Below are 19712 nucleotides of genomic sequence, written 5' to 3'. Positions count from 1 at the left end.
AAAAACCCAACTGGGCATTTATCTGAAAGTGGTAGAACAGCAAACGAATGGGCGGACAGACCAATGATTGAAGATGGCATTCAGACAGGCAGCAAGTTCTGAGGATGGTACATCTAAATGTCACCTTTATGCCCTACACCATGTGCAGGGAGCATGTGTGTGACATATACGGATTACCCTTTACAACCAAAAGGCTTTAGTATACTGTTTGGATGTCAGGCCACCATTGGCAGGGGACCCCTATTTTAAAGAATACTGCAACAGTGATATGCAAGGACATCCCCAGAGCCCTGAGAAACTCTCTGGATGGAAGAGAGGACAGGGGAAGCAGGGGCAGAAAGTCTGTGAGGGACAAAACCTTGGAGGCAGGAAGAGATGCCTGCATTGGAACAGTCTGGAACCTGCAGCCTAGGAAAACGTGATTCTGAGATGGAGTCTACATTGACAGTGAACCCCAGAATGTGCAACAGAAGCTGAGTACAATGAAATTCCTGCACCAGCTTGGAATGGAATGGAGCCTGAAGCTAGAGGTCATCCAGATAAGAAAATATTTGAATGCCCTGAAGCCTGCAGAAGTCGACTACAGTGGCTAGAACATTTGGTGAACATCCCTGGGGCTGTTGAAAGCCCAAAGGGCAAAGTAGAGAACTGAAAATGAGAGGAAGAAACAGGGAAATGCAAATATTTCTTGAATAGATGGTGGATAGAAATGTGGAGATAAGTGTCCTACAGATCCAAGGAAACCAGAAAGGTCTGGGGGAGAAACAGAAGAAGCAGAGTCTGAAGAGTGCATCCAGAAGGAAGACATTTTGAGAAAGATGTTTAGAATAGAGAGATCCAAGACAGATCTCCAAGACCCCTCTTTCACAGGGACCAGAAAAATCCTGGAATAAAACTCCAAACCCCTCTCAGATTGTGGAACCAGAGGATTGGTACTCTGGTCCAGCAGTTCCTGCAAAACCCCTGGAAATTGAGGAAGATGTTCTGCAGAGAGTTGAGGAATGCTGGAAAATAGGAAAGGGTCTTCCAGGTCATAACAGAGAGAACCTAGATATCTGTGGTATCAGCTGCCAAACTTGGAGAGAAAGAGAAAACCTGAGGAATAAGGGAACCTGGCTGAGAGGAACATAGGACAGGCAGTCAGATGGGTGCAGATTTGTCAAGAAAGAACTGCTCCTTGGGCCTGGGTGTCCGAGTAGGTTTATTTGAGAAAACACACAAAAGAGCCTTTTTAGCTTTGGAAGACTGTCTAGGCAGCCTATGCAAAAAAGCAGTCTTACTAGAATAGGTCATTTGAAACTTAGAAATAGGAGAGACAAAAATCTGCATCAAATCTTTCATAACCTTACTTTGATCCTATAAGGTCTCAAAAAGGTCAGTCACAGCAGTATCAAACAAATTCTGGTTATCCAAGGGAGCACCCAGAAGATTTGCTTTGATATCATCTGGCAAGGCTTGCAGGTGATGCCAAGAATAGCACCTCACCACTAAGCCAGAGGCAACAGACTTAAAGGACACATCAGCTGCATTTAATAGACTGAGGGACAACCTGAGAAAGTGGAACTGAGCAAGTAGTGTGTGAAGGTTTTATCCCCAAGAGCAAGGCATATCAGAAACAATCCTCCTAATCTGAGAAAGAAGCGACAGAATGTACTGGGTCATATGGGTCTGGTAATTGACAGCCCTGAAGGCTAAAGTACCCAAAGTGTAAACTTCTTACCAATCCTTTCCATGTCTCTACTGTCCTTATCTGAAGGAAGGAGCTTTGAAAAAGGCAACAGCCTAGAAGGCTTATCAGTAGGTACAGAAACCACTGCAGGGTCAGAAGAACACTTGTACAAGAACTTGCATGCATCTGGCACCTTATAGAAACTATAGGGTTTTTTGGGAACTGGAGGTTGAGAATTTGGAGTCAGGGAAGCAGCAGAGAAAGCATCTAACAGAGCAGCCAACACAGGAGGAACAGGTGAAGGTTTAGAAGAGTCCATGTGTAACAACTAATAATACCTTTGCTGGATGTCCGATACTTGAGAGCAATCCCATTTGAAATGCTCCATCATATGCAGGACTGTGTCACCAAAGGAAAGCTCCTCCAAGGGAGAATCAGGACCAACAGATTCACCCACCTCAGAAGCAGTACCTAGTCTTTTTGAGAACCAAGGAGGTGCAGGAACTGAAACCCCCTGAAGAGGCTGCCAGTCCCTTTGTGGATCCCTGGGGGCTGATACCACATGCTTAGTCTTCTGCATTTTCTTCACTGGGACATCTGCTCTGACAAAACATGGAGGTTTGCACCCCTGTGTGGATTCAATTAAGGTACACTGCACCTCTTCCTTAATGAGAAACCCCTCTAGGCCCCTCGGATCTAATCATCCATGGTTTCCTTTCAACATCCATGGTGGACATTTGTAAAGCTTCAGAGGACATACAAGAAGCAGGTTCTGTGTCGGCATCAGAGAAGGTCACAGCAGAAGAAACTGAAGGCAACTCTGGACTACCCTCGAGCTTCTCACTCACCTCAAGAGAGATGTCCCGTGGAGGCTGGACAGCAGCAGATTCAGGCCTGGATTTCTTGGCCTTCTTTTTGAGCAGTGGCTGTACCTTGGGGCAAGCGTATTCTGCCATGGTATTCGCAAGATAAATGGAAAGTGAAGAAAGGTGTCTACGCAAAGTCTTGGGTACAAAATCCTAACATATGGAACAGAAATCTGTCACCTATCCTAAACAGACACCTATTGTAGCAGTCTTTAATGGGGAATATGCCTCCTACACTGACATTTCACTTTATTAGATGACATATAACCTACTGAATATAAGAAAAAGAAGAAAGAACCCCAATGGGGTACATATCTGAAAAGTGTACACTCAGTATTACCAGCCAGACGTACGGTAACAGCATTTGGACTGGCGGCAACAAAGTTCTAAGTTGGGAGCATATGTACATCCCCTTTATGCCTCATGCTTGCACAGGGAGCATACATCTGATGTATGATGCTCACTAGGTAGTAAAGGCTTTGGTATAATGGCTGGATGTTGGTCTATCCTTGGCAGGTGATCCCAGAGGTTATGAATACTGCAACAGTGATATGGAAGGACGTCAACAGGTTCTGTATCAGCTTACATTTTCTGAACAATAAGAAGCATGAAATGATAATGACTGGCATTATTGACTGACTTTAATACTCAGTGATTTACCAGAATATCAAAAATTTTACGAGAGACTTGGAAAAAAATGAGGCAAAATTAGAAACATTCTGCATAATCAGAGAGAGCTGATAGGTACAGCATTCAGAAATAAAGTGATTCTCTGGCAGAGGGTAAAACAGCTTTACAAAGCTGTTCAAGACTTTGTTGTGCCACACTTTGTTTGGAAAGTGGTCTCAGTGGGGTAATTTAAAGAATAATAGCAGCACACAAACAGATAGTGTACTGTTTGTGAGCACAGTACTCTCTCTTCCTTGCTGATATGTTGTTCAGCACACAGAGATGAGCAACATATCAGTACTAAAACAGAAGGGAAACTGTTACCAGCAAAGGTGTCTCCTTTAGTGCAGAAAAAACTGCTACCACAATTATACATGCCCTGTCCTCCACACAGTGATACTTCCAAGCTCATAGCACCCAAAGAAGCTCATGCAATATTAGATTCAGTACCATTACCATATTATAATGACAGTTCTAGCTCTGCAATCATACCTAATGAGTGAAAGATTTAATCATTTCTAGGCATGACAGCAAAGTATAGCACAAATGCGAAAAGCAGTTTTATACTTACTAAAGTATACTGTACCCTATTACGCTGCTGCTCCAGACTGCGCTGTGTAGCACTATCACAATAAAAAGCACTCCCCCAAATATGTGGCACTGTTGCTCATAGTACACAATGGTGTGCCCCTGTGCACCATTCAAAAAATAGGCATGTCTCTTGTGTATTGCCACTGAGTACTGTTACACGTCTAGGGACTGTGGTACTTGAAGGCAGCATAATAAACATGTTATAGAAGATGAATATACACATCAGAATGCTAGGCTTGTGAATACTAAGGCCCACTGTTTTTGCAAGATAAAGTTTTACCATCACAAGCATAAGGAACTGCTAAATCCATAGAAATGCTGCTACATCCTTTGTTATCACCATGTGCACTGATTAGTGCTAATTCAGGTCTACAAATAGTGCATAATTCTCCACTGCTGCAGGAGTGACTAACTGAAAAACTCCACCATTGTAACAATAATTTATATTTTAACAGCAGTATTTTCAGTACAACAAGAACTTAGCTTAATTTCTCAAGAAAGCGTGGCACCCCTACCATTCTGTATCCTTATTCAGCTTTATGATACCCTAGTGCATGCAATTAGCCTACAATACTATACATACATCTGTATTCCTATATTCTAATCACCTCTTCCCAGACTGAAATCACCATTCACCTTCACTACACATGAATCCTCAACCTTCTTCATCTCCAAGAAATAACTTGGAGATATACATATTAAAAAAGCATTACTCTTCATTTACTTTGCAGCTGCATGTAAGTCAATTCTCTTTCATAAACCTGAAAATTAAACTTCGAGAACAGGCTGCATCACAAAGCAGAGGTGCAGAACTGAGAAACTGAAACCGATGCAATGCACTCTGGTATTAAGAACTGCTATAAACATAAATTTGCAATGCACTCTGGTATTCAGAACTGCTATAAACATAAATTATGTAAACAAAGTTGCAGTCCTCCAAACTGTCCACAAGTGTGCATCTTGTGTTGCATAGTGTGTGTGTGTGTGTGTGTGTGTGTGTGTGTGTGTGTGTGTGTGTGTGTGTGTGTGTGTGTGTGTGCATCCTAAGATAGCCTGGCATCATATCCAGGACTGACTTCTCTACCTTGTGCCCAAACAGTGTCAGGATAAGTTCCGGCTCTCCCATGACTCTAAACTAGATTAAGTTGATAATCAGAAAATGAATGAATGAATGAATAATTTAAATGAAATCATAATGGGGAACATATTCCCCAAGCTTTTCTAATTAGTACTCTTCATTCATCATCAACCCCTTTTCTTATTTTCTACATTCTTTGACAGTCATGCCAGACTTTTGCAGGTCTTCTCTCATGCAATCCATCTGTCTCTTGGTTGGATATCCTTGTTTCCTCTTGCATTCTTCTGGTCTAGTTTACGTTTATTCTCCAGTCATGTTGGATATGCCTTTCTCTCCCTACTGCTATGATTGTCTTCAGGAACCATTTCTACTGAACTCACTCAACATCTTGACCATATATGCCATGACCTCATCTGGGCCAGATGCTTTCCCTGATTACATTTTCCATACCTTAATTCTTCTGGGGTAGACTTTGTGGAGTTTTCTTCATTCAGAAGCTGTTAGAAGTAGTTATGCTGTGGGCCAACTGTTTCACTGTAGATGACATGCAATCTCTGATTCTATTTCTACCCCAATGTCCTTTCCTTACTAGGAGGACATTACATATTAGCAACTGTTGTATGTGATCCTGTGAACCTCACTCTCTTACTGAACCATATATTGGCCACCATCAAGTCATTTACCAGACGGAAGTATAGAATGGGGTCTCCTTTATTCCTTTACATCAATGATGCTATTTGGAATAGCGGTTAGGAAGCTTTTTTTTTTGTAGGAAAGATGATTGCAAAATTTATTCTAGATTGAAGGAAGTTCTTAACTTATATTCTACATTGATCAGACCTGTTTAATACAATGCTTCTTTTGGAATGCATCTTACTAGGAATATCATGCAACTTAAAAGACCTCAGTGGTTCCTAACTAAAAAGATCACAGGCTTGAAAGACAAGAACTACCAAAAGAGACTACAAGTACTGCTCTTCAATTTCCTAAAGACTCCTAACAAGCGATCTGTGACTTGCTTTTTGGGTCATTAGGGATCATAGTCCAAGACCTCTTATATCTCCACAAATCAACCAGCACCACCAAAAGTAGAACCGAGGATCTAAACTTGCTTCAGCAAGAAAACAAAACATGGTGGAGAGACAAATTTGTCACACAATGCCAACCCCCTTTCTCTGCAACAAACCTCTATGCTAAATTATACAACTCAACATGGGTATCTTCCTTCAAAAAGGAGTTCGACAACTGGATGGGTATCCACAAATTTACTTCAGGTATGACTGGCCTGTTGTTCCTTGAAAAAGATCTAGGAGGGATACTAGCAAAGTGAAAATATCTACAAGGCCCAGTTACCTTGTATTTTCTATGAAAATATAATTCTACAGTTCCTGTTGCCCCAAATCCCTGTGGATCTAGGCAGTCCCCATATCTTATTTTTTCTGTCATGATATGAGCATTCAGGTACCTCATTACCAAAAGCAGCTCATGTTGTCCTGCTTTACCTAGTAGGTAGCCTAGACTGGTCAACTGGACATCAGCCAGGCAGCAGTTTACTGTTCTATGCGGATGGGCTTTATAGCAGGCACACACACACACACACACACACACACACACACACACACACACACACACACGCACACACACACACACACACACACACACTGGCCTACAGAGGCACAGAGACTCCTCCCTCCATCAGCATGTGTCCCTGGTATAAGTCAGAATAGTCTGGGTCTTCAACCCACATCTCACTGGTTGTACTACCTCTCATAAATTTATACTGTGGCTGCTACTGCCTGCTTCAGATGTCAGGTCTGCTGCCCATCTTTTTTCAGCACATTATCGTCTCATCCACATCTCACTGGTTGTACTACCTCTCATAAATTTATACTGTGGCTGCTACTGCCTGCTTCAGATGTCAGGTCTGCTGCCCATCTTTTTTCAGCACATTATGTTCTCATCTACCAGCGCTGCATTAACAGAAACAAGAAGGCAATACACAAAAATGCAAGCCTTAATAAAATCACTTAGTTTGCAACAATACACTAAGTGAGGCCAAAGAAAAGAATGAAGAGCTTAATACTGTCCAATGGACATTAAAGTCTCCTAACAAAACTCATACTCACATATAAAAGGGCTGTCTCCTTTGGTTTTCAAACGGATCTCTGACTCTGCTTCCAGCTCCATTTTTTCCATCTCTTCCTCTGGTAACCAGAAAGCCACAGTCTGGCTTGGGGTGTGTTTCTCAGAAATCTTCAGAAGTTCGGAATTGTGTACAACACGCAGGAGATCTTCTGTAGACATTCGATCTGTCTCCCCTTTGGGCTCCAATTCTGCAAGGAACATAAACCTTAATTATAAAGGAAGGCTACAGCAGAAAAAAAAATCTTAGCCGAAAACAATTTCTCTTCAAAGGAGCCTCACAGGCAATAGTCAAACACCTTGTCTACAAGTAAATGTGATATTCACCCCATCTTTTGTCTATTCTGTTGCTGTAAGCTGCTGCTGCTGCTGCTATATATTTTAATGCAGTGGGCATGAGCATTGAAACACTGACTGCTTCATATCCTGGGATGATGGCAAAACAATGACAGATACAGAAAAGTACAGTTTTGTACCTACCATAAATGTAGATGTCCGAGAGGTATGCATCTGCAGTCGTAACAAATGGGTTGTCCTGCCTCAGGCAGCCCTTCGGTCGGCCGGATTCCAAAGTCTGGGTCTGGCCTCGGCTGATGTCGCACTTCACCTGACGTCATAGCTGCTGTTAACCGGGTATAAAGGCATCAGCCGACGCCATTTTCCTCAGTGTTTCTTGCCCCAGATGCCAGGTGCCCTCTAGGAAGGCTAAATTTGGATAAATGCAAATGTTTCCAAACAATAGAGAGCAAATAGAAATAAACATGTATATACATATATACAAACAAATACACCATAATAGATTCCCCCAGCTAGCTACAAGATGGGCAAATACCCTAGGAGTACCACAGAGGGAAGGAGGGTGGGTAATCCTGACTGCAGATGCATACCTCTCTGACATCTACATTTATGGTAGGTACAAAACTGTACTATGTCCTTCAAGGATGCATCTGCAGTCCTAACAAATGGGTAGAATACCATAGCCAAACTGGGGAGGAGGTACTAAGAAGATTATGGTGTAGTTAAGATCCCTTGCAAAACAGCAGTGGCAAAACCTGCTCGGGATCTGGAGTATAAAGGTAGATTATAATGCTTGGCAAATGTATGCACGGAGCTCCAAGTAGCAGCCTCTAAAATGTCTTTGGTAGCCACTCCTCGTAAAAAGCTGTAGTAGTGGCTGTAGCCCTTGTGGAGTGAGGTCTGATGTTTTCTGGAGTTGTCTTTCCATGATAAGAGTAACAAAATCTAATGCAATTTCCTATCCATTTTGAGATTGTCTGTTTTGAAATTGCTTTTCCTTCCATTCCTGTTGCATATGCTACCAGAAGCTGGTCAGTTTTCCTATTGTTCTTGGTTCTGTCCAGGTAGTAGCGCAATTGCCTATGCACATCCAAGGTATGTAGTAGTCTTTCCCCCTGTTCTGTGGGTTGGGGAAGAATGTAGGTAGGTGGATTGCTTGGTTTAATGATACCCTGGAGACCACCTTTGGCATAAAAGTAGGATTAGTTCTCATGGACACTCTATCCTGATGGAAGATAAGGAAGGGCTGTACTGCCATTAATGCCTGTAATTCAGAAACCCTTCTTGCTGAAGTGATTGCAAGCAGGAAATCAGTTTTCCAAGATAAGTACTGTAATTCTGCTGTTGCTGCTGGTTCAAAGGAAGTGTCAACTTTTCTAACACAAAGTTCAAGTCCCATGTAGGCAATGGTGGCTTCCTTGGAGGCTTTACATTTTTAATTCCTCTCAGGAACTGCCTGAGTAGAGGATGAGAAAAGACTGGAGGATCCATGTTGTATTCTGCTGAAATAGCTGACGCATGAATCTTAATGGAGGAGTAGGACAGGCCATTGTGGAAAAGCTCTGCTAAGTATTCCAGGATGTTAGCTATGTTTGCCAGTGATACATTTTCTCCTTTTGCTGCACTCCAAATGAGATATCTTTTCCATTTTGCTGAATAAGTTTTTCTTGTTGAGGGTCTGAGCCTCCAAGATAATGTCTTTAACCCTTTGAGATAAATCTGGGTTATTTTGTCTTATGCAATGTTCCAAGCAGCTAGCTGCAGTGTTTTCAAGTTTGGATGCAGGATTTTGAAGTTGTTCTGTGTTAGCAGTAAAGGAACTAGGGGTAGATGCCATGCGTGTTCCCGAGACATACTCCTCAGTAGTGGGTACCAATGCTGCCTCGGCCAGTCTGGAGCTATCAGGATGATCCTTGGGTGATCTTCTTGATCTTCAGTAGCACCTTGTGCATCAAAGGAAGAGGTGGGAATGCATATGCTGTCAGGTTTTCCCAACTGAAAGATAGGGAGTCCACCTTCCAAGCAAGTGGGTGGTATGTCCTTGTGCAGAATTTTTTCAATTGGTGGTTGTGTGGGGATGCGAATAAGTCTATTTCTGGTAGTCCCCATTTCCTTGTAATGGATTTGAAGATGTCTGGATGCAGCATCCATTCGTGGGCATCCATGGTAGTTCTGCTTAAGATGTCTGCTAGTGTATTTTCTTTTCCTGGCACAAATATTGCCTGGAGCTGAATGTTGAGGTTCAGGGCCACATTCCAGAGGTCCATTGCCATCCGGCATAGAGGATATGAATGTGTGCCTCCCTGTATGTTGATATACCACATAACTGTGGTGTTGTCCGTCCTTATCAGCAAATGACCCTGTTGAAGAAACGGTCTGAATGTCTGAATTGCCAGTTTTACTGCCAGCATCTCTTTTTGATTTATGTGTAGGTTCAGCTGGTCTTGAGTCCATAAGCCTTGTATGCACTTGTCCAGCATGTGTGCCCCCCAACCGAGGTCTGAGGCGTCCGTGGTGATAGCCTGGCTTGGGTGAGGGCTGTGGAAGGGCAGTCCTTTGTTCAATTGACAGGCCTGAGCCCACCATCGGAATTCTTGCTTCAGGCATTGAATTATTGGAATTTGGGTTTCTAGGCTGTGCTTGTGCTGAGACCATAAATTCCTTAGGTACCATTACAACTTCCTCATATGTAGTCTGGCATGTGGAATCAATATTATGCAGGATGCCATGTAACCCAGGGCTTGCAGGACTTTCCTTGCTGTAAGCTGGTTCTGCGTTGTTAATGCCATGAAATAGAGTGGTAGGTGCTTCTGCTTTTCTGCTGTGAGGAATGCCATTTGGTTTGATGTGTCCAGTTCTGCACCCAAGAAAGTTATCCTTTGGGATGGTATCAGCCTTGACTTTTTTATGTTGACTGTGTATGCCAGGGCTTGTAATAGGTGAATGACCTTTCTCAAATCTTTTGTTAATTTGTTTTTGTTGTCCGCTTGTAACAGGCAGTCGTCCAGGTATGGGTAAATGCTCTGATCCTGCAAGAAATCTGAGGTATCTTCTGCAATTTGGTCATATGGGGACGTGCAGGTATGCCTCCTTGAGATCTAGAGTTACCAGCCAAGACTCCTTGCCCAGCATGGGAAGAAGCTGCTGTAGGGTCAGCATCTTGAATTTTGGAACAATGAGATATGTGTTCAGAGCGGACAGGTCGAGAATAGGTCTCCATTGGTTTTCCTTTCTTGGCACCAGGAAAAGTCTGGAGTAAAATCCTTGTCCTTGTTCCATAGACGGTACCTTTTCTATAGCTCTCATCCTTAGTAAGTGGTCTATTTGTTCTAGAGCGTTTGTCTTTTGATTTGGAGGTAGGTTTGGCATTCCTCTCTTCCTTGGTAGAGTATGGAAGTGAAACCTGTAACCTTTGTCTATTGTCTGTAAAATCCATTTGTCTCCTGTAATGTAATGCCAGTTTACTGAAAATAAGGCTAGCTTTCCGCCTAAGGGTGCTTCTAGTTGTTCCCTGGTAGGCGGTTTCAGAGCCAAGTCACTGTGACTGTCCTGTGGAAGTGGTAGTGGCTGGATCTGTGGCAGTACTTCTCTGGTTGTTAGGCTGCCACTGACGTCCCCTGTAGGCACCTCTGGATTGACCTCTGCCTCTTGGGTGCCTATTCCTGCCCCTCTGTGCTCTGGTGGTGTCTGGAAAGGACCAATTCTTGGAAGGCCAGTTCCTACTAAACCTCGGAGGCTGGACCTGTAAGAAATCCTTGACTGTCTGGACAGATTTTGCTTTCTCTTCCACCTTCTTCAACACTTGCTGTGCAGGGGAGCCAAACAAACTGTGTTTTTCCATGGGAGCACCTAGGAGCTTTGACTTTACATGGTCTGGTAAGGACTGCTCTTTTAACCATGCATGCCTTCTGATCACTGTACCAGTCATAGCTGATCTAAAGGAAGCCTCCAGTGGTTCCTAACTAAAAAGATCACAGGCTTGAAAGACAAGAACTACCAAAAGAGGCTACAAGTACTGCTCTTCAATTTCCTAAAGACTCCTTACAAGCGATCTGTGACTTGCTTTTTGGGTCATTAGGGATCGTAGTCCAAGACCTCTTATATCTCCACAAATCAACCAGCACCACCAAAAGTAGAACCGAGGATCTAAACTTGCTTCAGCAAGAAAACAAAACATGGTGGAGAGACAAATTTGTCACACAATGCCTACCCCCTTTCTCTGCAACAAACCTCTATGCTAAATTATACAACTCAACATGGGTATCTTCCTTCAAAAAGGAGTTCGACAACTGGATGGGTATCCACAAATTTACTTCAGGTATGACTGGCCTGTTGTTCCTTGAAAAAGATCTAGGAGGGATACTAGCAAAGTGAAAATAGCTACAAGGCCCAGTTACCTTGTATTTTCTATGAAAATATAATTCTACAGTTCCTGTTGCCCCAATCCCTGTGGATCTAGGCAGTCCCCATATCTTATTTTTTCTGTCATGACATGAGCATTCAGGTACCTCATTACCAAAAGCAGCTCATGTTGTCCTGCTTTACCTAGTAGGTAGCCTAGACTGGTCAACTGGACATCAGCCAGGCAGCAGTTTACTGTTCTATGCGGATGGGCTTTATAGCAGACACACACACACACACACACACACACACACACACACACACACACACACACACACACACACACACACACACACACACACACACACACACACACTCTGGCCTACAGAGGCACAGAGACTCCTCCCTCCATCAGCATGTATCCCTGGTATAAGTCAGAATAGTCTGGGTCTTCAACCCACATCTCACTGGTTGTACTACCTCTCATAAATTTATACTGAAGCTGCTACTGCCTGCTTCAGATGTCAGGTCTGCTGCCCATCTTTTTTCAGCACATTATCGTCTCATCCACATCTCACTGGTTGTACTACCTCTCATAAATTTATACTGTGGCTGCTACTGCCTGCTTCAGATGTCAGGTCTGCTGCCCATCTTTTTTCAGCACATTATGTTCTCATCTACCAGCGCTGCATTAACAGAAACAAGAAGGCAATACACAAAAATGCAAGCCTTAATAAAATCACTTAGTTTGCAACAATACACTAAGTGAGGCCAAAGAAAAGAATGAAGAGCTTAAAACTGTCCAATGGACATTAAAGTCTCCTAACAAAACTCATACTCACATATAAAAGGGCTGTCTCCTTTGGTTTTCAAACGGATCTCTGACTCTGCTTCCAGCTCCATTTTTTCCATCTCTTCCTCTGGTAACCAGAAAGCCACTGTCTGGCTTGGGGTGTGTTTCTCAGAAATCTTCAGAAGTTCGGAATTGTGTACAACATGCAGGAGATCTTCTGTAGACATTCGATCTGTCTCCCCTTTGGGCTCCAATTCTGCAAGGAACATAAACCTTAATTATAAAGGAAGGCTACAGCAGAAAAAAAAATCTTAGCCAAAAACAATTTCTCTTCAAAGGAGCCTCACAGACAATAGTCAAACACCTTGTCTACAAGTAAATGTGATATTCACCCCAGCTTTTGTCTATTCTGTTGCTGTAAGCTGCTGCTGCTGCTATATATTTTAATGCAGTGGGCATGAGCATTGAAACACTGACTGCTTCATATCCTGGGATGATGGCAAAACAATGACAGATACAGAAACAAGTAGGGCTTATACTGGCTGTGAGCGATCACGACAAGGGAAGGAAATAAACACAAATTATACTCGATATACCAGTTAAGAGATTACGGGGGACTGCATGACAGCTAAGCAAAGAAAAAAAGGGTAATCACAAGCAGAGCTTGACAGCATCTCTGAAAAGTTTAAGATAAAATAAGTTTGTTTCACAGAATAAGGATCTACTAGTGAATACTGGGGAAAAGTATGCCTTGAACCATAGGTGGATCATGACTGTATGACAACAGGACAGTTCAATAAAAAATTACACAGCATCACAGGACAATGAAATTTTATCTGAATAAATCACAACACTGAAACCATGCCACACAAACACTCATAGAAACAAGACTTACACCATGGAAAATACTGCAACACAACAAAAACATATACCAGTGCATTATTTATTTGCTCTGCTCGCTGACTGCACATGATGGAGATGATTATAGTTATTTCTGAAGGTTTGGGGGCTTTGGCTAATGGTTAACTTTGTTTTATGACTTTTCTGCACGTGTTATGCTTGCTATGTCTATGTACTGCACTCATGTGTGCCACAATACTTGGCACTCTGACTGCCTGTGCAGTTTGTTTTCAATCCATTGTGACTTGTTTTGATTTTGGTTTCTGAATAAGATGAGTTTATTAAGTTCATCAGTGAACAAACTCTAGCCAAAGCTGTTGTTATCTCCCTGATATTGCATCCCCAGTGCTGTATTCCCCAACTGTGTTAATCCTACTGAGAAAGGGCAACTTTAGACTAAATTTGTATTCCAGAAAAAGTTAGTGGCACATTGGGAGTCAAGTCTGAAGGTGACAGAAATAAGGGAAAAATAAGAATGTAAAAAACATTGATGTTAACAAAAATCAGCAATTCTGGTTATGAAACTTGTAAGAGGACAGCTTCTGAAAGATAACCTTTCAAAAATGAATTACTCAGTTTCATTATTGTGTGCCAAATTTAGTGTCATCTATCAGCAATTTCTTATAAAAGCTGAATTCTGTCACTTTCTTATTTCTACAACTCAACTACATCTACAAATAAAGCAGTTTAAAATCACACTCCCTGATGCTTTTTCCACATTTAGGACATTCTGTTAGTTGCTTTTATTTTGACTTGTACGCAGGTACAAACCATCACTGCTCTGTGAGGGGATTCCTGAATAGGATTATTTCATGCTCCACTCCGCTTCTCCAATATAATGGTAGATTTCAGGACTTGGTTCTGTCAAATAGTAGTGACAAAGACTGTAATTTAAGGATGAGTGAAACCTGAAGATGAGTTTTCTAACAAAAGCAGTTGAAGATTACTACTAAGGGGTGCCTCAAACTATGTAGTGTGTTTAGTGCAGGGCACCAAGATGAAGTGAAAAATGAGGCATACACACAAACCATCACCAAGTAAATCTTAATGGGCTGAAATACAAAATATTTCTACTAAAAGCATGATTGCAACCTTTAAATAGTGCTTACTAAAAAACTATCCCTAAATACAGAAAGCAGTAGAGTTTACTAAAGAAGGGAGTAATCAAGTGAAGTAATCCGTTAATGATACTGGGGTCCTCTAACACTAAAACATCTGACACAAACTGTAAATGCATTTTAATACCTAAAAACCTCCCCACTCACCAACTGTAGTGCCTTAACTCAAAACTAACTAGCTAATAAATAAATAAATGCAAGCATGCATACATACATAAATACAATCAATCAATAAAAGCACTCCTTTAAAATGACACTGGAAGGTGTCATCCATTATGTTAATAATCATATCCCTGGCATGCATTTTCTCAAATCAGGTCCATTAAATGAAGGAAAATCTCTCAAGTGGGTATTTTTTAATAGTGAAATAAAAACATGTCTTCTGTACCTCCATCTTCACCACCCCATTCATACTTGCCTTTTGAAACTACAGGACCTGCTTTTTCCCCCTTTTGACCTAGGACACTTCCATTAAGTAAGGTCCACAACTTTAGCAATTATTTACATTTTGGCTGAAAAATACGATTAAAATTGTTTATTAAATAATTAGCTAATTAAAGTAATTTATGGGCCTTTCCTCATAGGCTATGCAGTTCTATCCCAAAAATGAGTTTTGCTCAAAGACTCAGAATACACTGTAAACATGCATGATGATAGCACAATAAATTGCATTGCATGACCCTAAGAGGATTATTAGATGGATGCAGCTCCATGCAAATGACAATGTTGCTTAAGGACTGACATGTCACTAAAACTGTACACTGATTTATCACCACAGCAAATTACAGAGAAATCTGTCAAATGAAATTGCTTAGGTTTACAATGGGGGAGGGTTGGATTACAGAACCTCTTTCTTTATATATACAACAAGTGTTCAGTGAATATTTTAAATCCTGCAAGAGTTGCATCAAAGATTCAGGTGATTTCTTAAAGAAGTTATACAATTGGTCTAGCAAATGTGGTGAGATGAATTTTTTGTTAGTGACTTTAGATATCAATTCTTTGTTTACGGTCATTCCTAATCAATATGGCATAGAAGGCATATGTGAATTTTTGAATCTGGAAACAGGTATGACAACCAGAGAAAATGAAAATATTTGTGAAATCATTGAAATTATTCTCACTAACAATATTTTCCTGTTTGATGACAAACCATATTTACAAGTAGCAGCAGTGGCCATGCATACGCCCATGGCTAATGCATATGCTAACCTTGTATTAAACCAATGGGAAAGCAAGTTTATATACAAAGGGGATGAATTTCCTGAACTTGATATACTATTTTATAAGAGGTTCATAGATGGTTGTTGTCTAATATGGAAATGTGAAGAGGATCTTAGAAGTTTTGTCAGATACTTAGGAAATACAACTGATTTTCTGCAGTTTAAATTGGTTTGTTCAGCTGAAAGTATTACTTATCCTGACATGAAATTAGATATGAACATGGGAGCTATACGAACCAGCGTCCATAAAAAAAACTTTACATGCTAACAGATATAGACATAGACACAATATGCATGCTCCACATAAATTTAAGAATTACTAAAAGCCAATTTAGTAGGGCTAGTAGATTGAATACGGATGAAGAAATATGCATACATCAAATGAACGAGTTGGCCTAAGAATTCCTCAACAGGTGATATGATAAAGAGATTGTTCAACAAATTAAGAGTGAATTTATTGAAGGGAGAACAGATAAAATGGCTCCATACTTTCATACTAGAAGTAATACAACATGTCCTTCTGGTTCTAGCCAGAGGACTAATAAATTAAGATACATTACAACTTTTAATAACAGAACACATGACATGGAAGGTGTTATATGAAAAAATTGGAACATATTATTACATTGCCCGAGCTTAAACAGATCATTACTGAACAGCCTGGCTTTGCATATAGAAATGAGAGAAATCGAAGGAGAAGGTTATGTTACAATGATGACTTTTAAGAAGATTACTACTGACCCAAAACAAGGGACAATTCCATGTCTGAACTGTAGTTGTTGGGGTATTCTTACTAATGTGCTCTTTATTCACCCTGTACTGAAAAATGAATACATCCTTGATTGCTATGCCAATTGTACTACTGCACAGACTGTTTATTTGGCTACGTGTACACAATCTCCCTCATTTTATGTAGGTAAAGTACTAGAAAATTAAAGGAACGTATAATTGAGCACAAATTAGAAATCAGAAGAGGTGTTATGACGAATGCATTTGCAAAACATATAGCTGATAATAATATGGGACATATATTTAAATTTACAGTAATCTAGGTAGTACTGAAAAATAATAGGGGTGGTGATACTAATAATATTTTAGAGAACATTGAATATTCTTGGATTTTGAGATTGAAAGCAGATGTATACCCTGGTTTGAATAATACAGTAATTTAAAACCTGTTTTATATAAGAAACAACAAATGTTGCATTAACTTTTATTTAATGTTTTAAAGAATTTCTCTCTCTCTCTATATATATATACATATACATATATATATATATATATATATATATATATATATATATATATATATATATGTGAGGTTTTAACTTTTTTTTCTTTTTATTGGTTTACTGTGTCAAGTTTTATGTATTTTAATATTTAAATGAGTTTTTCAAAATTGTCTTTGAAAGCACTGAAGAAGGGGAAACCAGAAAGTTTTGCTGTTTGGAAGTGATTAACTGCTTTATTAAAACCTTAGAACATTTCTGTGGCTTGTTCTTCTTTTGTTTGTAGGATTAAAATGACCCATGAGGGCAGACAGCCTAGTACTTACTTATGGCAGTCAAAAGTGTTGGCAGCTAGGAAACCATGTAGTGCAACACGGACAGCAAACCTGTTTCCCTTACAGCAATCAAGGTTGGCTGAATTGTTTGTAATGCCACAATGATTACCATGGTTTATCATATAGTAATGTACATGTTCTAAACACAGTACATGACCGTGTATACAATGCAGAGTAGTGTGAAAACCCATTCACGCCATTCTGTACAAAAGTTGGGTAAATGATCTGTATGGATACATGGACTGCCATTTACAATAAACAATCAAGGGAGATATCTGTATTGCACAGGGACACACTGATGAACTGTAGAATGAACACACTGAAAGAGGACAGGTGAAACACTGTCATGTACAGCAGATGAAAGCATGTAAATGGAAGACAATTGTAGCAGGAACACTGATCATATATCAACATGGTACAGTACGGACTTGACAATAAAAATGTATATCATGTGACTGTCAGACAAGGTGACATAACAATGGAGAAGCACACACACTCATGGACAATATCACAATAATACCACCAGTAACACTATGTCTCTGACACAACATATGTGATTTTGAGTGATCACAGATGTTTATGCATGAACACACTTGTACAGCTATTATAACATGTCAGCAATCTATGAGGGTAATCAAGCACCACCCTGACACTGTAACACCTGCTGTAGGTGTTAGAAGGGACACTGCTATACCTGTGATATTATGATAAATCCAGGCTAGTTGACTAGTGTGCATGGCATATATATGGCATAATCCACACTGTCATGAATGTAACTCATGCCATCAATGTTGTCAAACAGCTATGTGCATACTGTGTGCATTACCAGAACAGGTATCACACATCCATCTGGTGTAACACCTTGATGGGGGTTCCGCACCATCAGGCAATAATATTTCTACAACAAAAATAAAACTTAGGTATGGCCAATAAAATGTGTGGCAGCACAGTGTGGCAAAGGTGTTACACTTCGTTACACATCACTGGAAGGTGTGTAGTGAGGTACATGAAGAAGGGAGCATTGTACTCAGTTATTGGTATGATGAAGGCTGTAATCTATGAAGTATTACGGCCTTTGATGTGGATATCCTGCACATAATCAGTAGTTGTGCTACATACAAGAGAGTACTCACCACTGTGTCCACATGCTGGTGGATGGTCCACATACCATCTACCCTAGGACACAGGTCACATACCAACTGGTCTGCTTATAGGGTGTGATGTCTACATTATCCTTGGTCTGTGCCTTTGTTTTCATAATGTAGCAAATCCCCCATGTTTTTGCTTCATCCCATGTGCTGTCATAGCTGCAGTAGCAATCTTTGGTGTGTGTTGATACCGTCTGTATTATACTAATACCACAGATGGAGTCAATGATTGCTCACAATCTGTAGTCCTTCAGACAGCTGTTTAGACACAGGGTGTGAATGTCAATCTTGACGTCTGTGACTTAAATAATAGACAAGAAAGGGCCTAGTAGACAGCCCCGATGTACAGTCCTGATCAATGGACTACAGATATATGTCACGTCACACATTTCAACACATTTAGATGCCATGTATGTGATCCAGTGGTATAACCACTTGGTGATATAGCTGTTTATGGCCACATCTCACAGCGTTGAGTGAATACCTCAGTGTGGATTTGAGTCAAATGCCTTGGCCTGATCACATTCCACAGGATGATAGTGTTTTCATCATGCATGCCCCTGATGACCTCTGTCAAAACATCTAAGACATGTAATAGTCATGGATTTAAGATTAACAACTCACACATCTGTTGCACACAGTTGGGATACTACTAGTGAACATATAGAAAAGGTCCATCCATGATTTCTCACCAAGAAAATACAAACCATGGCATGATGTATGTGGATAAACTGAAAGCTCCGCCACCGTTATTTGTATCATATAGGATAAGGTGACTTGTGTCTGGCCTACAGGTCAGTCTCTGACCCTGCCCTGATGGGAATACTGCACATCTGCAAATCAGCTAGAGCTGATGACATCAACAGTGTCTGGTAAGGACTAAATGGTAATAGCAATGTCCTACATGCTGGTGTAAAATGCTCTTTCTAATGTCAAGCATGTGCACAAAGCACAGACGCACATGCACACACAGTTGACTGCAGTGAGAACAGAACCCCTACCTAAGTACACCAACTAGAGAACTCTGTATTTAAGGCACAAGCCACAGCTCAAGTCTGACTTGGAGAGTGTCAGACAACACTTTATAGCTGATGACATCAGCAGGGTCTGGTGAGGAGAAAATGGTAATAGCAATGTCCCACATACTGGTGTAAAATGCTCCTTCTAATGTCAAATAAATGCACAAACACACATACACAAGCCCCAGCTGATACAATAAGATTAGAACTCCTACCTAAGGACATAGACTGGAGAGGTCATTGCTTTACACACGTACAATGGCACCAATATAAAGTAAAAAAATACATAGTATT

At 40.7% G+C, this 19712-nt stretch overlaps 1 protein-coding gene across 1 annotated transcript in view; it reads right to left on the bottom strand.

Annotated features, from left to right (window-relative positions):
• Positions 1–19712, bottom strand: part of LOC122807224 (AP-3 complex subunit sigma-2) — a 1165940-nt gene that overhangs the window by 908205 nt on the left and 238023 nt on the right. Inside the window, exon 4 of the mRNA XM_044078299.1 lies at positions 12496–12702. Coding sequence (XP_043934234.1) covers positions 12496–12702 — 207 coding nt within the window. The remainder of the gene's footprint in view (positions 1–12495; positions 12703–19712) is intronic.

Source organism: Protopterus annectens, chromosome 7.part0, assembly GCF_019279795.1.
Source record: "Protopterus annectens isolate FY-2018-M chromosome 7.part0, PAN1.0, whole genome shotgun sequence".
Taxonomy (NCBI): Eukaryota; Metazoa; Chordata; order Ceratodontiformes; family Protopteridae; genus Protopterus; species Protopterus annectens.
The sequence above is the reverse complement of the archived record's forward strand: the minus strand, read 5'-3'. Positions and strand labels throughout refer to the sequence as shown.